Source organism: Salvelinus fontinalis, chromosome 7 (assembly GCF_029448725.1).
Source record: "Salvelinus fontinalis isolate EN_2023a chromosome 7, ASM2944872v1, whole genome shotgun sequence".
Lineage (NCBI taxonomy): Eukaryota > Metazoa > Chordata > Actinopteri > Salmoniformes > Salmonidae > Salvelinus > Salvelinus fontinalis.
This window is the reverse complement of record NC_074671.1, coordinates 23,810,059-23,830,009: the sequence shown is the minus strand read 5'-3', so window position 1 is coordinate 23,830,009 and position 19,951 is coordinate 23,810,059. Positions and strand designations below refer to the sequence as shown.

The 19,951-nt window shown below is 47.0% G+C and overlaps 1 protein-coding gene across 1 annotated transcript in view; it reads left to right on the top strand.

Annotated features, from left to right (window-relative positions):
* The window catches only part of sspo (SCO-spondin), a 78,601-nt gene that overhangs the window by 33,400 nt on the left and 25,250 nt on the right, over positions 1-19,951 (top strand). Inside the window, exons 50-81 of the mRNA XM_055928779.1 lie at positions 122-263; positions 462-632; positions 873-1,115; positions 1,428-1,583; positions 1,827-1,985; positions 2,249-2,413; positions 3,362-3,553; positions 3,987-4,106; positions 4,315-4,444; positions 4,713-4,838; positions 5,022-5,347; positions 5,493-5,663; positions 5,951-6,203; positions 6,305-6,351; positions 6,609-6,779; positions 7,096-7,230; positions 7,866-8,002; positions 8,150-8,244; positions 8,413-8,462; positions 8,652-8,822; positions 9,257-9,427; positions 11,479-11,558; positions 11,772-11,941; positions 12,156-12,202; positions 12,335-12,535; positions 12,803-12,973; positions 13,228-13,425; positions 13,604-13,703; positions 13,802-14,022; positions 14,253-14,411; positions 16,211-16,377; positions 16,771-16,910. Coding sequence (XP_055784754.1) covers positions 122-263; positions 462-632; positions 873-1,115; positions 1,428-1,583; positions 1,827-1,985; positions 2,249-2,413; positions 3,362-3,553; positions 3,987-4,106; positions 4,315-4,444; positions 4,713-4,838; positions 5,022-5,347; positions 5,493-5,663; positions 5,951-6,203; positions 6,305-6,351; positions 6,609-6,779; positions 7,096-7,230; positions 7,866-8,002; positions 8,150-8,244; positions 8,413-8,462; positions 8,652-8,822; positions 9,257-9,427; positions 11,479-11,558; positions 11,772-11,941; positions 12,156-12,202; positions 12,335-12,535; positions 12,803-12,973; positions 13,228-13,425; positions 13,604-13,703; positions 13,802-14,022; positions 14,253-14,411; positions 16,211-16,377; positions 16,771-16,910 — 4,985 coding nt within the window. The remainder of the gene's footprint in view (positions 1-121; positions 264-461; positions 633-872; positions 1,116-1,427; positions 1,584-1,826; positions 1,986-2,248; positions 2,414-3,361; positions 3,554-3,986; positions 4,107-4,314; positions 4,445-4,712; positions 4,839-5,021; positions 5,348-5,492; positions 5,664-5,950; positions 6,204-6,304; positions 6,352-6,608; positions 6,780-7,095; positions 7,231-7,865; positions 8,003-8,149; positions 8,245-8,412; positions 8,463-8,651; positions 8,823-9,256; positions 9,428-11,478; positions 11,559-11,771; positions 11,942-12,155; positions 12,203-12,334; positions 12,536-12,802; positions 12,974-13,227; positions 13,426-13,603; positions 13,704-13,801; positions 14,023-14,252; positions 14,412-16,210; positions 16,378-16,770; positions 16,911-19,951) is intronic.

The window sequence follows — 19,951 nt, the reverse complement described above, 5'->3', positions numbered from 1 at the left end:
TTACAATAATGACCTGAAAGTCAGGAGAGAAATCCAAGGTGAAGCTTGTATAATTTACTTTAACCAACTGGTTTAAAAGCATAACCTTTTGTCCAACCTCTTCTCCTTGTCTGTGTGCAAGGTGTTTGAGGTGCGGATGGTGGGCAGGACCCCGGTGACGCGTTGGCTTGGGAGGCTGGTCCGAGCTCGCTACCTCCGCATCCTCCCAGTAGAGTTCCGACACACCTTCTATCTCCGTGCAGAGATCCTAGGCTGCAAAGGGGGTAAGAGCACTGATATCCGTCGGCAGAAAAGTGGAACAAGTATTTTGAGTGCTTTAAAACTTGTTCTCCCGTTTGTGCCTGTTGAGCTCAAACTAGATGCTCTATCCATGATAGAGTACATCGCACTTATCACACATGCATATTATTTTCTCCATCGCCATCTGTCAGTCTAACGTAAGAATTCACCCTATATGACAGAGGAGTTGGTGACCCCTAGCAGCGCCACGACTCCCCGCGGTGTTGATGTGGTGACAGTGAAGCGCTGCTACCTGGGCCAGTTTGCCTGCCACAGTGGGGAGTGTGTTCCTGTGTCTGTACTGTGTGACGGCCGACTGGACTGCGAAGACCACTCTGACGAGATCAACTGTGGTGAGTAGGGGGTCACCAATGTGCTTCGAATACGGAACCATGCAATATACACGTTTTGCTGAGAGGATGACATTCTATTTTCCAATGTAAACAGAGCATTAAACATTGCAACACTGGCACTCATATCTGTACTATTGCAATCTTTCAAGAACTGATTACATCACCACTTCAATTTCTCAAGTATATCTGGAACTGATATGAAGTCAAATGCACGAATGAACCACTCTCTCTACACTTCAGGCACAGTGCCCACCAGGGGTCAACCCGGGGTACACACCAAGGAGCCCCAGGATGGCCGCCCTGGAATTGCCACCACGGGTACCCCGGGTCTCAGTCCTGACAGCTCTGGGGGAACAGGGAAACCAGGGGTTCATGGATTCACCACCCCCAGGCCAGGTCAGTGGACATCCAGATCCACAGGGAACCCAGGAGTTGGGCCCAGCACCCTCTACCCCGGAATACCTGGACTGCAGTCTACAACAGGTGAGATTCTTAAAGAAAACTGTTACGAGTGGCCTGTCTTTTATCTTGTTTTCGAAGAGTGTGTGGTGTGTGTGTGTGTGTGTGTGTGCGTGCGTGCGTGCGTGCGTACTATATGTAATGTGGTCCTTGATATGATCCCTGACATGGCTGATTTGCTATTTGAACCAGTGTTCTCAGTTGACCCATAAAAGCCCAGGTATTTATGAGGCCGGAGCACAGCTTCTTCAGTCCTGAGGAAGGAGACGTAACTGTACGACGCTAACTAGCCATCTCGCTACATGTTAAAGTGCTTGTTGGTTTGTTTATCCCCAGCTCTCTGGGTTACCACGACCGCCCATGACGGGGGCCTACCCAGTGTCCTGTGCGTGGAGGGCCAGTTCTCCTGCAGGCTGTTTGGCTGTGTGGATGCCGCGGTGGTGTGTGATGGTCACCAGGACTGTCTGGACGGCTCTGACGAAGACCACTGTGGTACAGTACATGTCACCAGAGTCTGATTCAATTTCTCCCCCTTCTCCTCTCTTCCTCCTCATCACCATCATCATCTTCTTCATCATCATATTTGACTGACAGATTACATGAGTTGACTTGAAAATGTCACAGTTTCAACTATTACCATTACCATTGCCTATAGTGACAGACATGCTGTAGGAGGGTGTTGTATCACCTATTGCTTGCTGTAATATTCCTGCCCATATTCCTGCTCTTCATCAGGTACTACACCAAGGCCAACAGTAATGACACGACGCCCCCTAGTGCCCAGCCCATGCTCCCCCAAGCAGTTCTCCTGTGGCAGCGGGGAGTGTGTGCACCTTGACAAGAGGTGTGACCTGCACAGGGACTGTGCTGATGGATCAGACGAGCGAGACTGTGGTACGGCAAGCTGGGAGGGTCAAAACTGGGGGGCTGATTTACATTTCAGTATGATTTACAGTAGATTGCATTGCATACACTACAATGTAAAGTACATGGAGTCCTTACAAAAAACTGGTGCATTGCATCCATATAGGGCAAGGTAATGTTATCTGTCCTTGTCTGTGACAATGTCATTGTCCAGGATCATTGTCCAGTAATGGTCATTAATGAACCATTAAACATGATTATTGATGTTGTCTATCTGTCTGTCTGTTCCATAGTGAACTGTATCATGTCAGCGTGGACGGGCTGGAGCCAGTGCAGTGTGACATGTGGCCTGGGTTCCCTGTTCCGCCAGAGGGAGGTGCTGAGAGAGGCGCTGGCCGGGGGAACGTGTGGGGGCGCCCAGTTTGACAGCCGAGCCTGCTTCCCTAAGGCTTGTCTCGGTGAGGGGACACCCCGAGATCTAACCCTCTTTTGACTGTTTTCGTCTGTTCCTTGCTCTCTTTTGACTGTTTTCATCTGCCTTCCTCTATTTTGACTGTTTTCGTCTGTGCCTTGCTCTATTTTGACTGTTTTCGTCTGTGCCTTGCTATATTTTGACTGTTTTCGTCTGTGCCTTGCTCTATTTTGACTGTTTTCGTCTGTTCCTTGCTCTATTTTGACTGTTTTCATCTGCCTTCCTCTCTTTTGACTGTTTTCATCTGTGCCTTGCTCTATTTTGACTGTTTTCGTCTGTGCCTTGCTCTATTTTGACTGTTTTCGTCTGTGCCTTGCTCTATTTTGACTGTTTTCGTCTGTGCCTTGCTCTCTTTTGACTGTTTTCATCTGCCTTCCTCTATTTTGACTGTTTTTGTATGTGCCTTGCTCTATTTTGACTGTTTTCGTCTGTGCCTTGCTCTATTTTGACTGTTTTTGTATGTGCCTTCCTCTATTTTGACTGTTTTTATCTGCCTTCCTCTATTTTGACTGTTTTCGTCTGTGCCTTGCTCTCTTTTGACTGTTTTCATCTGCCTTCCTCTATTTTGACTGTTTTCTGATGTGCCTTGCTCTCTTTTGACTGTTTTCATCTGCCTTCCTCTATTTTGACTGTTTTCGTCTGTGCCTTGCTCTATTTTGACTGTTTTCGTCTGTGCCTTGCTCTATTTTGACTGTTTTCGTCTGTGCCTTGCTCTATTTTGACTGCCTCTTCTCAAGATCTGTGTCAGTTGTTGTTTTCTTTCTCTCTCTTCTTGTCTCCCTACTCATTATTTCCCTGTCTCTCGTCTCTCTATCAGTTGCACTCTCCTTTGGTTTACACTAATGTACTCTACCAAGCCCTGCTCATTCAAAGTTCCTCTGCTTCCTCCTCTCCCACCTCCCCCATCCCTGCATCTCTCGTCTCTCTCTCCCAGTGGACGGTCAGTGGTCAGAGTGGACGGGCTGGTCCCCGTGTGACACCCAGTGCGGGGGAGGGCTGAGGGGGAGGAACCGGACCTGCTCCAACCCTCCCCCTAAGAACAGGGGGCGTGACTGTGAGGGGATGAGACTGCAGACCCAGAGCTGTAACAGCCAGCCCTGTGGCCCCAACACAGACTCACAGACAGGTGAGCTGCAAATAAATAGGTTATCTTTTTGACTATCCCCATAAGAGAACCCTTTTTGGTTCCAGATAGAACTCTTTTGGGTTCCATGTACTGTAGAACACTCTGTGGGAAGGGTTCTACATGGAACCCAAAAGGGTTCGACCTGGAACCAAAAGGGATCTACATGGAACCAAAAAGGGTTATTCAAAAGGTTATCCTATAGGGACAGCCAAAGAACCCTTATTGGTTCTAGATAGCACCTTTTTTTCTAAGAGTGTACAGGTGATCATGTTGTCTTATGGTTTGATCATGTTGTCTTGGACTATGGTATGTTTGTAACATGGTATATAAAAAAATATTAATTATGTGGCACACACAATTTAATGGGCAATATCCCATTAAATTGTTACTGATAATAGTCAAGCTCTAATAATGTAAACTGCTTGCTGTCTAGGCTGTACTAAAGGCATGGTGGTGGTAAGAGAGGCTGACTGCCAGTCTGGTAGAGTGGAGCCATGTTCCCCCACCTGTTCACACCTACACTACCCCAACTGCACCTCCCAGTGTGTCACAGGTATTAAGTGGTGTATATGAAGTGCGTGTGTGTGTGTGTGTGTGTGTGTGTGTGTGTGTGTGTGTGTGTGTGTGTGTGTGTGTGTGTGTGTGTGTGTGTGTGTGTGTGTGTGTGTGTGTGTGTGCGTGCGTGCGTGTGTAAGCACGAGTGTGCACGCATTCCTGTGTGTGTCTGTCTGTAGTTAACTCTCTTCTGTCTCGCTACCCAGGTTGTCGTTGTCCGGCTGGTTTGTTCCTACAGGATGGCCGCTGTGTGAACGCCAGTCAGTGTGGGTGCCACTGGGAGGGACTGCCACTGCAGCCTGGACAAGAGGTCAGCAAGGACAACTGCAGCACATGGTGAGAGGCACACACACACACACACACACACACACACACACACACACACACACACACACACACACACACACACACACACACACACACACACACACACACACACACACACACACACACACACACACACACACACACACACACACCAAGCCTGCCTACAACCCACATCATTTCTGAGCTTACAGTCAATAGTTGTGTTTTGTCATATTGTCATTTCATGCCATGTCATGTTGCTACATGTTCTCCCTCTTCTTCTCTCCCTCTCTACCAGTGTGTGTGAAGATGGACGTGTCTCCTGTGACAACTCCAGCTGTGTGGCCAGCTGTGATTGGTCAGCCTGGTCCTCTTGGACATCATGTGACAGCTCTTGTGGGGTTGGATTACAGCAGCGCTATAGGTGGGTTCACCTCACCAGCATCCCACCAACAGTGACACATATAAACCATTGTGTGGCTCATCATGTGTCTCTGATGGCTTTCTGTCCCCTGTCCCCTATCCCCTGCCCCCTATGCTCTATCCTCTTTTCCCTGTCCTCTGTCCTCTATCCCCTGTCCCCCTGTCCCTCTGTCCCCTCCCCCAGGTCCCCTGTGAGCCCAGCAGGAGTGGCAAGAGTCGAGCCCTGTCCTGGGGACTCCTCAGAGGCTCGTCAATGCTTCACCCCCTGTCCCCCTGGTAAGGATGAGGCGGTGTGGGGGAAGTGGACGACCTGGTCAGAGTGCAGCAAGACCTGTTTCCACCACGTGGACGAGGTGGGGCTGAGGAGGAGGTTCCGCACCTGTAACATACCCACCAACACACACAGCTACACACGCACCAACACACCCAGCTACACCCACACCAACACACACACCGACTGTGAGGGGGACCCAGAGGATCAGGAGCCCTGTAACACTGTGCACTGCCCAGGTACATCCTCTATACACACACCTTATGTTCTGTCCTTCATCCACCATCCACCCATTCTGTAGTCGCAGATCTGTGTAGACGAAAGGAAGGATGGAACTTTACATTATTGAGATACACCCCCCTGCTGTCTCCCCCTCCTCCCCAGTGAATGGCGGCTGGTCGGAGTGGTCCCCATGGTCCCTGTGCTCGTCAGAGTGTGACTCGGGGGCTCAGACCAGAGAGCGCTTCTGCAGTTCTCCTCCTCCACAGCACGGGGGCAGCACCTGCCCAGGGCCTCACATCCAGACCCGAGACTGCAACTCCCACCCCTGTTCAGGTAACGAACTGGAATCATACACACATTCTGGAATCATACACACATTCTGGAATCATACACACATTCTGAAATCATACACACATTCTGGAATCATATACACATTCTGGAATTCATCATAACAAGGCTTTTACTACTAGTGCACCTAGTTCTACCTGGTCAGGTAAACAGTAACATGTATTCACGCCAAGGTTACTACATATTATCTGTGGAATTTAAAGTGGTCAAATCATTTGACAGATTAAATCGCATCGCATTGGTGTGTGTCCCACTATCTGTGTGGCATGTAGGAGTGTGTCCAGGGGGCATGGCCTACATGAGCAAGGAGCAGTGTCAGGCTCACGGTGGTGCGTGCCCACGGGTGTGTATGGACATGACAACACAGGTGGAGTGTGCCACGGAGTGTTACGACGGATGCTACTGTGCCCTGGGACTCTACCTACTCAACAGCACTTGTGTGCCCCTCACCCAGTGCCCATGCTACCACCATGGAGAGATGTACCCAGGAGGAGCTAGTGTGAAACTGGACGACTGCAACAACTGGTACTCCCATCGAAGAATATTAACATGTTATTGAAAAGGAAAGAAATTTGAAAAAGTATAGTATAGGACTCTGTCTATGCATCCTTTCCTTTTGTCCTTAGCACCTGCCATAATGGAGAGATGGTGTGTGGAATAGCGCCCTGCGCTGGTGAGTGTGCTCCAGTGCAGCCTACTCATGTCATATTATTGATGTTGAATTTGATCAAATATGCAAATATGTTTACTCAGTATTCCTCAGTGCGGCCCTGGACGGCAGCACCCCAAACAATCAAGAGAGACTGTCAACTTCTCTCTCTCTCTCTCTCTCTCTCTCTCTCTCTCTCTCTCTCTCTCTCTCTCTCTCTCTCTCTCTCTCTTTCTCTCTCTCTCTGTTTCTGTCTCTCTCTCTCTGTCTCCCTTTCTCAGTGGACTGTGGCTGGAGCAGCTGGACCCAGTGGAGCGCCTGCAGCAGGACGTGTGACGTGGGCGTGAGGAGGCGGTACCGCTCGGGGACCAATCCACCGGCTGCGTTCGGGGGGCGTGTCTGCAGGGGCGACAGGGTGGGGATGGACACCTGCAGTCTGGAGCCCTGTCAAGGTAGGGGAGGTGACAGACAGACACCATCATTACACTCCTACAATAGGCTGGTTCATTTCATTGGCTCCTACAGGTGGTCTCTTGGTCATTACAATATAAATCCCACATGAGTAGGAATGACAAACAGTAGATCTAAATCCCACATGGGTTATGACGGTGATGGTGCAACAGAACGAATTCAGAGAGATCATGTGAACATTGCATATTTGGCCACCGGTCCAGATACCTATACTTTTGCTGGAAACGTCTCACCCCCAATGTCTACATCAATGTGTGTGTGCGCGTGTGCATGTGTGTGTGCGTGCGCCTATGCCAGGTGTGAAGGAGCCATGGAGTGTATGGTCAGAGTGTTCGGTGACGTGTGGAGGGGGGTACAGGAACAGGACACGGGGACCCCAAAGAACCCATGGTACTGCCCAGCAGTTCTCTGCCTGTAACCTGCAGCCCTGTGGTGAGTACAGAGAGAGAGAGAGGGAGTTAGAAGGCTCTGATCTCCAACTCAGACTTACAGTATGACCATGTCTTGTGAGCTTTGAGGATGTTATATTTTGATATTCATGTATTCCTTTCTCGCTGACACCGAGTGCAGTATCTCTCTCTGAAGCAGACCAGGCCACCTTGAATACCCTTATTGATTCAAGATCATAGATAGGCATACCGAAAAGACCTACAGACACACTAACAAGCTCCAGAAGCCACTATGCCGTACATATCTATGCAGCTATGCAATGGTCTTTCACACTTGATCTGTGGCGACATGTAGCCTAGTGGTTAGAGCGTTGAAGCGAAAGGTCGCTGGTTTGAATACCCGAGCCGACATGATGAAAAATCTGTTGACGTGCCCTTAAGCAAGGCACTTAACACTAATGCGCCATGGACGCCGTACTATTATGGCTGACCCTGCAAAACATTCAATTTCACTGCACCTATCCAGTGTATGTGACAATACATCATATTTTTTATGAAGACTGAATTTGGTGGCCATTTGCTGAGCTTCTTTCTTGATGTTCCTATGAGTTTTGGCTGCACCTCAAGTTGCATGGATCGATTGATTGATGCGTTGTCGTCTCATCCGCCCTGTGTTAGGTGATGGGACGGGCTGTCCTGGGGGACAGGTGTGGACGGTGTGTGTGGAGGGGCCGGTCACCTGCTCTGACATCAGTATGGATTATGAGAAGAATTGTACACCGGGCTGTCAGTGTCCACATGGCACTGCCCTGCAGGTCTGTCTGTCTATACTCTCACACACTCACAGATGCAAACTGGACTTGAACATGGATCTTCTGCGTGCCACAAAACGTTGTTAACCCACTGAGCTAAAGCCTGGGCAATAGCTCAAGAAGCAAACTGACCGTTCTCTGTTTCCTTAGGATGGCAAGTGTGTGTGGGTGTCTCAGTGTCGCTGTGATGTGGATGGGGAGCAGTATGAACCTGGTGATGTCGTACCCAGGGACTGCAACAACTGGTATTGGGAGTTGTAATACACCTATACAGTACTATACAGTAGTATACAGTAGTATACAATAGTATAGCATCACATAGTATGTACGTGATATTATTTAATTTAATTAAACCTGAATAGAGCTTGCGGAAACAAATAGTCCTCTGACTCTTTCTCTCCTCTCCCTCACAGCACATGTGATTCTGGGAGGCTGGTAAACTGCACTCAACTCAACTGTAATGGTGAGTGAGGCATTGGCTTACTAAAAAGTAGAGAGAAGTAGGAGAAAACCACAAGGGGGAAATTGGTTTTGATACAGAAACGGGTATGTCTCGCAATTTGCTTTATATTTGGTTATTGTTGCGGTCCATAGCTTGAACCAAAACCTAACAATAACCCCCCCCCCCCCCCCCCCCCCCCCCCACTCACAGTGGACGGTCAGTGGTCTTCCTGGACCCCCTGGGGTCAGTGTTCAGTGAGGTGTGGACCAGGTCTCCAGTCCCGCTATAGGTTCTGTTCGAGTCCCCAGCGGTCTGGGAGTGGTCTGCCCTGTATCGGACCTGACCACCAAGACCAGCTGTGTATGACTGCTCCCTGTGATCGTGAGTAATGCCTTGATGGAGGGATCTTTGTATATCTTTATTTGGATAATCCAGATTTTTAATCTGTAAATGCTTTACAGATGGTCATACAATCAACAAACCATCTGTTGATAAGCAACTGCTTGCTAAGGTTACAGTTAGGGTTAGTTTTAGAATAAGGGTTAGGGTTAAGTTTAGGGTTAGGATAAGGGTTAATGGGAGGGTTAGAGCTATCTACAGATAGACTATCCAAATAAAGTGTTACCCTGAATAATTGACACACTGTATCATTTGAGGTGCTGGCTTTTACATTTTTTATGGATTATCTATGAGGATTCAGCACACAACCATTTTTGCAGTAGAATAAACATTTGATTGAGCATTAGTCCTGTACTGTACTCACCCCTTTTTTTTACTACTTTGGTTTAGCCTGTGTTGTGCCATGGTCTTTACAGGTAATGGTGGCTGGGGGGAGTGGAGCAACTGGACAGACTGCACCAAGTCATGTGGTGGGGGTGTTCAGAGCAGACGCCGGGATTGTGATAGCCCCAGTCCAGAGGGAGAGGGGGATTACTGTGAGGGGCTTGGCACAGAAGTAATCTCCTGCAACACTGACCACTGTCCAGGTACGCAATCAGAATGTGTGTGTGTGTGTGTGTGTGTGCGTGCGTGCTAATTGCAACAAAAAAAAAAGTAAAATTGGTAAAACAGATTTTTTTATTAAACGTGATCTTTATGACAGAATGTTATAATTAGGTGAAATAAATACGTTATTTTTGACAAAATTACACTACCCAAAAGGCACTCTATATTGTGGAATGACACGTCATTTTGCTGTTCCACTGTTACAGACAGAGGTGGTATCAGCTCTAACTATGCTGTTCCACTACAACAGAGACTTTCTCTGGTAAAATCCTCAGATGCTTACTACAAAAGCAGGGAAAAAGTATCTTGGTGAAAGTGTGTGTAAACGTGTGTAGGTGGGTGTTATTAACAGGGTCAGAGAATGGCAGCTTTCCTCTTTCCCAGTCCAGCTGCACTCTGATCCTCTGGGGTCTCAGTCTATTTGAGAGAGGGACGCTTTGATTCGATGAGGAGCGAGCTTTAAATACTCCTTTGTTATTATCTACACGCCAGTGTCCTCTCGTTGAGGAAGTGGGCCCCTTCCACTCTGTGACCCCACCAACAGACCATAACATACTGTCCCTAACCTCAACGTCCCAGCTGTGTGTCCCTGAGTTAACGCTTCAGAACCCAGAACCGATCGGTACTTATCAAATCTCTCTGGGTTGTCAGGAAGCTGTGGTGTCTCCGTACTATGTCTCAAACTAATCAGGTTGCTAGACAGGATGAGATGGGGGTGAACAGTGTTGGGGTCGAGAATAACAGGAGTGAACTGAACAATCTACTGCATCTTCTCCCAGACTCTGAACTTCATGTTGCCCAGGTATTTGGCCACGTCTATCAGAGCTCCTGAAACCCTCTCTGGATCCGTTGGTGTGCACTCCAGGGCTCTTTCCTTTATAGCCTGGTAACTCTGTATAAACACGATATCTTCCCCTCTCAGTTCCACCTCTATGTCTCTGATTGTGTCTGAAAGGGATGATATCTCCCTGCTCATCTCTTCCAATTTTCCTCTTCATCAGCCGACTCTTCCTCTCCTCTTCCTCCTTCAGTGCAGCAATCCTGACTACCCGTTCATCTCTTAAGAACAAGTGAAGCGCTTTAAATTCCTCCATAATCTGTTTTTCTGTGTGCTGGGCCTGGCTTCTGATGTGCTGTTCTGTTTTATCGCAGGTTAGTTTCACTGCATCAAAGACCTTCAGCTTCTCCTGTAAGACCTTCAGCACAGACTTGAGTTCCTTCTTGTAGTCTTGTGCAGCCTCATCCACGGGACAGAACTTATGGTTTGCGTGTTTTCTAGAAGTCTGACACACCACACAATCAGGCTGTTTATCCTCGAGACAGAAGAGCTTGAGTTTCTCACCGTGCAGACTGCAGACCCCCTCAGACCCTGCTGAAGCGCCACCCTCCTCTTTCTGACTTCTCTCCTGTAAGAAGGCTTCACGCAGGTTCCTCAGAGCCAGGTTACGGTGAGCTGCTCCTGAGCTGAATCTTTTCCTGCATACGGGACATTCATTCACTTCTCTTTGTCTCCAATATTCCTGTAGGCATTCATTACAGTAGCTGTGGCTACATGACAGGATAACAGGATCCTTGAAGATGTCACAGCACACAGGACAGCAGAGATCCTCCTCTGGGAGAGACAATTTAGCAGCTATTTTCTCTCACACACAATAGCCTTTGACCAGATATGTTAACTTTCACTTTCTTAGAATGAAGAGAAGTCAACAGCAGCGTAGAAAGTGTCCCCTACCATACACTCTTCTGCTATCCTCTTCAGACTTTCTATTTATAACACGTATGTTATTCAACAGCACTGAGTTTCTTTTCCACACCAAATGAGGGATCCAGGGAGAACTGCTGCTGTTGTTCTGTATTTCCTCATTCAGGACAGTTTCGTTTCTGGATTCTTCTTTGGGGTTCTATGGTGGTTGGCAATCCAGCTAATGTACAGTACCGCCATCTAGTGGACTGTAATGTGGAGAAAGAGACTGTGTTTGTGTATGTGTGTGTATGTGTATGTTTATATGACTGACACTGTGTCTGTTTTCAGTTGCGCCTTGCTCTCAAGTCCCTGGCACAGTGTTCAGTAGCTGTGGCCCCTCGTGTCCTCGCTCCTGTGATGACCTGTCTGTGAGTGTCACAAATTGTTTCTATTTTCCATATACATTATCTAAACACACAGCTTCTGGCTCTGTCAGTAAGACGTGTAGGTATTTGGCTGACTCCTTTGTCAACTTTGCACGAGGATGAGTATGATGATGGTCATGGTGGTGGTGATGCTAATGATGGTAGCATACCCCCCCCCCACCCATATCCCTCTATACCCCCTGCCACACTGTGCAGCACTGCGACTGGCTCTGTGAGGCGGGGTGTTACTGCACGGGGGGCAAGGTGCTGTCTTCCGACGGGACGTCCTGTGTGGAGAGAGAGGAGTGCCCCTGTCTGGACCTCAACACCGGCTTGAGGTTGTACCCTGGAGAGAGCACCACTGCCCCCGACAGCTGCAACAACTGGTGAGAGAGGAGAGGAGGGGGAAAGATGGGGAGGAGGGGAGAGAGAAGAGAGGTGGAGAAGCTTTGTCACGTTGTCTTTCGACATGTGCATATTAAAACTTCAATGGTGCGACATAGATTGCGGTAGGCTTAAAGTAGTGGTGGTGTGGGTGCGTGTTTGCTGGCTTGACGTTGTGCGTGTGCTAGGTTGTTATTGATATCGTTTGTGTTTCAGTACCTGCGAGGGAGGGAGGCTCAACTGCACCAGTGACCCCTGTCCAGGTAAGTAATAGGTGCAGTCTGAATACCCAATTTCCAATCACATTCAATACAGTATATCAACAAAAGCATATGAACTCACATGTCTGGTCCATCCTGATTCTCCCCCCCCCCCCCCCCTCCCCTGGTGGACAGTGTCAGGTGGGTGGTGTGAGTGGTCTGGCTGGATCTCCTGCTCTAAGACGTGTGGGGCAGAGTGGGTGTCCAGATATCGCAGCTGTGGCTGTCCAGAGCCCAAGGCGGGAGGAGCCCCCTGCCAGGGGGAACAGGAAGTACACGGTGGGGTGGGGGCACAGATCCAGAGACAACCCTGCCCTGTGGTCACCTTCTGCCCAGGTAACAACATAGTAATCACTTTAAAGGGTTTGTGACTTACCAGAAGACAACATTATAGTATGTGGTTAGTGTAATTACATGGATTCCGCCTTCTTTACCTCCTCCTGTCTCACCTTTTCTCTCTCCCACCTTTCCTTTCTGTTCCTCTCCCTCTCTCACCCCACTTGTCGATTCCGGCCTCTCCCCCTCTTTTGTCTCTTTATTTCCACCCCCTCTCTTTCCATCTCTCTTCCACTCTCTCCCCCTCTCCCTCTCTCTCTCCATCAGTCCATGGTTCGTGGAGCCTGTGGTCGGGCTGGTCAGAGTGTGATGGCTGTGAGGGGGTGTCTGTGAGGACCAGGGAGTGTAACAGTCCTCCTGCCAGGTTCGGGGGTCTGCCCTGCCACGGTGAGACCCTGCAGAGCCGCGGCTGCCAAGACAACGTCACCATCTGCTCAGGTTAGCTGATGACATCATGGGTGACATTTTGACTGTGCCAAAGTGCGGACATGTTACAAAAATGTAATTTCAAATACTTGTCATGACACATGATTCAAAATGACTTGGGTATATTATGATTGGAATGAATTTCACACAAATCTTGCAGTAGTAAGTAATATAGTTACTTTAGTTCTTTATGTTGTTAGTCTCTGTGTACTCCCAGTTGTTGAGTTGTGACCTCGTATTTTTCCCATGATGCTCCTCTCTCTCAGAATGTGGCGGCGTGCAGGTGGACTGGCCATGTGGGAAGCCCTGTCCACGCTCCTGCTCTGATCTCCATGGCGACACAGAGTGTCTGGACACGGCGGAGTGCAGTATGACCTGTGGTTGCCCGGATGATCTCGTGCTACAGGACGGCCAGTGTGTGGAGAGGGAGGAATGTCGCTGCAAATACCACAACAGCACTACTGGTGAGACCAGTGCGGAACACTTACCTAGACAACATGCTTTTAACACAACTTAATTGGTAATTACTGTCCTACTACTCCTGTTGTTTGTCTCAACTCCTGACGCTATGCTAAGCTGCAGCGAGGTCAGCAAACATCTCTCTCTCTCTCTCTCTCTCTCTCTCTCTCTCTCTCCATCCAGGTGGGCTAGACTCTAGTAACACCTCGTGGGCGTGGCCTGGTAGGTCAGATTGGCAGTTCGCAAATCCAGGAGAGACCATCATCGCTGACTGTAAAAACTGGTACAGTACACAACATCATGTTTCCCCACCGGTAGCATAGCACATATTGACAATACCGTTTTTGTAACGCAGTCTTCTTTCTCTTCCCTATACCGCAGCACCTGTGAGGCGGGTGTTCTCCACTGCCAATCAGTCCCTGGTTGCCATGTCGATGGCGGCTGGAGCCAATGGGGAGGCTGGTCAGAGTGCTCGGCCCCCTGCGGGGGTGGAGTCAAGCTCCGCATGCGTCAGTGTGATAACCCCGCCCCTCAGAGCGGGGGGAGGGGCTGTGCAGGCATGTCTGAACAGCAGAGAGAGTGCAACAACCACACCTGTACAGGTACACGCTGGGGCAGACTCGGTGGAAACATAACATGACATATCATCGTAGACTTCACCCACACAATGTTGAATTCTGATGATGTATGCACTACCTTTGAACAGATTGTATTACATACAACCCCCCAAGACATATTTCTGGACATACAGTAAGGTTCTTGATACTACCTTATTGCCTCCAAAACACCATGGTACCTGATGTCCCATCTCTGGTGTTGTGCCCCCATCCAGACTCTGGCCGCTGGCCGACCTGGTCCCCCTGGTCCTCCTGGTCTGTGTGCTCAGTGAGCTGTGGAGGAGGGGAACAGTCTCGTACCCGTCTCTGCAGCTTCCCGCCCTGCTCTGGCATGAGGAGACAGAGCAAGACGTGTAACACCCAGGTCTGTCTCGGTGAGTACTTGTGGATGTTACATGTGTTCCTGTGTTGTTCAGTTGGTAAGAGCGTGGTCGTGTGGTGCTAGTAACGCCAGGGTTGGATTCCCGATAAATAGCAGACCGTGAGATAAAGTACAGTTCAAATTCCCTTGCTGCAGCTACCACTGCCACCCAGTGTAAGAATCCGTATCCCTTCAGAGTCCATGTACCTGTAGTAGATAGCTGAGTGTTTTATGTGATAAGGTACACAGTAGCACAGCCAATTAGATAGCACTGTGTCATTTAGACACACCCCTGATGACTACCCACTGTAGGACTGCAAGGCCTTGCATGGTGTCAAGGTGTTTTGGGATCTACATTTTGTTTGCGTGATACATCCTGCTTGTGTTCATTCATCCACTACCCAGAGCCAATGGAAGTCAATGGGTGTGCCTGAAATGGCACCCTTTTCCCTAGGTTTATAGTGTACCACATTTGACCTGGGCCCATAAGACTCTGGCCAAAAGTAGTGCTCTATATACAGAATAGGATGCCATTCTAGATGCAGTCAATCACTAATATGACCAGCACGAAGTGCCAGAGTGAAGGTCAGTAGTAACACCAGGAAATGCAGCGTTGAAGTGAAGTGCATCTTAAAGTGAAATAGCTCAGCGGAGGTGGATTAGTCTTCATTTTTCACTCTGGCTTCCTCTTCCGTCTCCTCGTTGAGGCTATTTTTGGTTCTGTGTGTGGTTAGTATGAGTGATAGTCCTCTGAGAATGCAGCCTCTCGTTCCAGCTCGGACTGAGTAAGAGTCAGTCTGTTGAATGGAAAAAGATTTACTGCCGGACCAATAGAACAATTATCTCCACATTTACAGTAGTAGTGGTATACCTAATAGAAGTAACTATGTCCAAGGTGGAAGTAGTAGTAGTATTACTAATAGTAGTAACTATAGTCAAGGTGGAAGTAGTAGTAGTATTACTAATAGAAGTAACTATGTCCAAGGTGGAAGTAGTAGTAGTATTACTAATAGTAGTAACTATAGTCAAGGTGGAAGTAGTAGTAGTATTACTAATAGTAGTAACTATAGCCAAGGTGGAAGTAGTAGTAGTATTACTAATAGTAGTAACTATAGTCAAGGTGGAAGTAGTAGTAGTATTACTAATAGTAGTAACTATAGTCAAGGTGGAAGTAGTAGTAGTATTACTAATAGTAGTCACTATGTCCAAGGTGGAAGTAGTAGTAGTATTACTAATAGAAGTAACTATAGTCAAGGTGGAAGTAGTAGTAGTATTACTAATAGTAGTAACTATAGTCAAGGTGGAAGTAGTAGTAGTATTACTAATAGTAGTCACTATGCCCAAGGTGGAAGTAGTAGTAGTATTACTAATAGAAGTAACTATGTCCAAGGTGGAAGTAGTAGTGGTATTACTAATAGTAGTAGCTATAGTCAAGGTGGAAGTAGTAGTGATATTACTAATAGTAGTAACTATGTCCAAGGTGGAAGTAGTAGTGATATTACTAATAGTAGTCACTATGTCCAAGGTGGAAGTAGTAGTAGTATTACTAATAGTAGTCACTATGTCCAAGGTGGAAGTAGTAGTGATATTACTAATAGTAGTAACTATAGTCAAGGTGGAAGTAGAGCTACTAGACAGAAGTAGTTGTTGTAGTACAAGTAGTATCAGTAGTAGTGATTCATTCTGTATTTTAGAAATCTCCTTTTTATACTATATGCAAGTATTTGACAATGAAACTCACACTCTATGCACACAATTTGATAATTGCTCTCCTGTCTGCCCATCTCACCCAAACCCCTGCCTTGGTACCAGAGGTGGGTTGCCCTCCGGGTCGTCTGTACAGGGAGTGTGAGCGGGGCGAGGGATGCCCCTTCAGTTGTGCCCAGGTCAGCGGGCGAGAGGGCTGCTACTCTGAGGCCTGCGAGGAGGGGTGCCACTGCCCCCTGCAGACCTTCCAGCACAACAGAGCCTGTGTACAGGTCAGTTACAGTGGTTATTTAATGTGTATTTCAGATTAATGAAAGGATACTTATTCAGAATTTCAGATAAATAAATGGTTATTTCAAGCGTATTTCGAATGAATAAAAACTTTATGTTAGTGTATTTTAGATAAGTAAAAGGTTATAACAAGTGTATTCCACATGAATAAACAGTTAATTAATTTGTATTCCACATGAATAAAGAGTTACTTCATATGTATTCCACTTGAATAAACAGTTACTTAATGTGTATTCCACATGAATAAACAGTTACTTCATATGTATTCCACATGAATAAACAGTTACTTCATATGTATTCCACATGAATAAACAGTTACTTAATGTGTATTGAATAAGGGAGCTAGTAAACCAAGCACTGTGTTTCGTGTTTAGGAGTGCCCCTGCCTGGTGGACAAGGAGCTCCTGACCTCACTACAGAATGTGTCTGTGACCCCAGTGTTGGCCCACCATAACCTAACCCAGGGGGATGAGTTCCAGTCTGGGGAAACGTTCATACAAGACTGCAGTGTCTGGTGGGTGAGAGAGATACACCACATCACACAATTAAGCACATATGTTCTTTAAAAGCTATTTATTGAATTTAGAGTGCACTCTCACTCCCACATGAGGTGTTATAAATGTGTAGTTTACAATATAGCTTGAATCATTGTGGCCCACAATGGGGCTGAGAGCTATACTGTGTAACACTGAAACTAAATCTTTGGTATCAACCTCCAATGGGACTGAGAGGTACACTGTGTAACATAGAATGTAAATCTGTTATCATCTGTGGTATCAACCTCCAATGGGACTGAGAGTTATACTGTGTAACATAGATTGTAAATCTGTTATCATCTGTGGTCAGGGGCATATATCTGATATCAACCTTGGAGGGGACAATTACATGACATTTTCTCAAGAGCAATTCCTGAGGGGGACACCAAAAGTAGTGCTGTAACACATAGCCTACGTTGTAATATGTTAAATGTATATTGAGGAACCATAATTCCTACAATATAGTAATTGATAGGTACTGTAGTTAACTGAAGGGTTTTCCCAACTTGTTCAAATATTTAAATCATTATAATACTACTACTAATAATAGTTATAGCAGTGCTCCTTACCAGTCCAGTATGTATGTAGGTATTCGTACTTACAACCAGCAATACCAAGAAAGACCAGTAGGTGGCAATGGTACTGTACACTGTATGGGTGTAGTTTTCATAAATACAATGAACATGGTGTGATCACATCTTAAAGAATCTCCATTGATAACCATCACAAAGTTGGTCTCCGTATTGAACTGACCTTTTCATTTGACTTTTTCTGATACATTTATATAGTCATTAAATATGTGCCACTGGCCTGAGTCTACTACAATATCTTTACAAGAACAAAAAGCTTAAAATAAGTACAGTTCTAAAAGCAAAATAACTACTTCAATGAAAAACCCAAATAAATCTGACCTTCAGTCAGTGTCTCAACTCTTCAAACAGCAGCTATGGACAAGTATGTCCCACAAAGTATGCAATTTTGAATAAAATAACATGAAATAAATAACTTGTAAGTGTACTGTCATGTACTAAAAACTACTAAACAAAAGAACAAATATCAATTGCACCAGGGGTTCTCAAACAGGGGTCCATGGACTAATTGCAAGGGGTCCGTGAAATAAAAAAGTGTAATGAATGTAGTCAGTACCACAAGGTTTCCAGTAAGTTTACATATAATATGGAGTGGAGGTCCCTGAGGACCGCTCAAAACCTTGCCTGCCTTGTCTCAAAATATGCAGGGGTTCCAGTACCCCAAAAAGGTTGAGAACCACTGCTATACACACTACTGAACAAAAGAACCGAACATATGTTTGCGGGTTTCAATGGATCCAACAAATTGCTGGCCGATATTTTCCCTCTTGAGACTGTCCAGCCTGTCTTTATGTACATTACAGACAACTACGCCGTTCAGTCTCTCTTGGCCCATGCTAGCCTGTAACCAAGTCTTCAACCTGCGGAGTGCACTGAAACTCTTCTCAACCTCACATGAAGACACTGGCACCACAGACAAAATTCTGATCAGCACCTCAACTTGGTCAAACAATCCTCACACCTCCACTGGAAGCCTCCTGAGGACCTCTTGCTGCCTCTCCACTGCTGCTACAGGGGTATTTGTTGTGAAAGAGAGGGATCTGCACTGAAAGAGAATCTATGTTCAGCTCAGGGTACTGATCTAGAGACTCATCCAACTCCCCCGTGAGAACCGTTCTTTCCAACTTTTACAGGACGTTTAGACTGTCCTGGTCAAAACGGTCGCCAAACTGAACCTCCACACCATCCAACACTTTAAAAGAATTCTGCGTAATAGTGATCCACTGCTTTGCCAGCAAATCGTCTTGAGTGCGTCTCAATGGATTCAATGGATTCAATAGAGTCAATCAATGTTGTTGCTTTCTCATACAGTGCAAGGTAGCTTTCGTAATTTCTCGTGCCCCTAAGAGATGACCGCACACACTCGACTGCAGCCTGTATACCAGAGACTGTCTGAATTTTCTTCTGCTGTGAAATGTTTAGACATTCAAGCTCTCCAAGAACAGCAGAGGCAAGTGTGAGGCCCAACACAGTCTTGCCTTTTCTGAAGTGCTCGAATAAGCCACTGGCAGTTGAAGCTGTCTTGGATGCAGATTTTGCCATCTCCTCTAGGCTGCTTAGTACCCGCTCATACTGCCCTAGCACAGCTCTAATAGCAGTATTCCGCACAGTCCACCTTGTTGGACATAGGGGTTTCAGGGTGTTCAGATGTGTATCTTTGGACGTGGCAATTGATTCAAACATGCTCTTAAACTTTCCTGACTGGCCATAGAGGACACCTGACTGATGGACCCAAGAAAGGGAATCCCGGATCAGTGGGGAGGCTGAGCAGCCAGCCTGTGTAATCAGATTTACACAATGTGCTCCACAATGGACATAGAGGGCTAATGGCTGCTGCCTTCTCACAATTGCCTGAGGCACCATCGTAACTCTGCCCACGTAAGCCAGACATGGGCAAATTGAGCCTCAGCAACACTTCAGTTGCCACTTTCGCAATGCCCTCGCCTGTTGTCTCCGACAGCCTGTATAGCCCAATAAACTCCTCGTGAGGGACAAGGTCAAGGTCAACATAACGCAGACAGACACTCTCCTGTTCAGCACCAGAGACATCTTGAGTACCATCAACAATGAATGAAAATTGTACAATCGGAATAGACCTAATCTCAGCTGCAATGCCTCGAATGACTGTATTGGTCATGATGTTCAGAATTTCATTCCGTGCTTTGGGGCCTGTGTACATTGTGGTACGCTCTGTTAACCACTTCAGTAAAACGGGATCATCCTCTTCTGCCCTAAGTTTCAAAAGCTGGTATAAATTCCCACTGTCATCGGTGTGGCCTCTAAAGGCTTGTCCCTGTCTTACTACATGCCGCACCGAACTAACAATTTTCATCAAGCAATGCCTTGCGTCCTCCTGCTGTTTACCCCACGCGCTGGATAACTGGACACTGATTGGATTTAGCTGGTGTGCTGTTACAGTTACAAAGCGG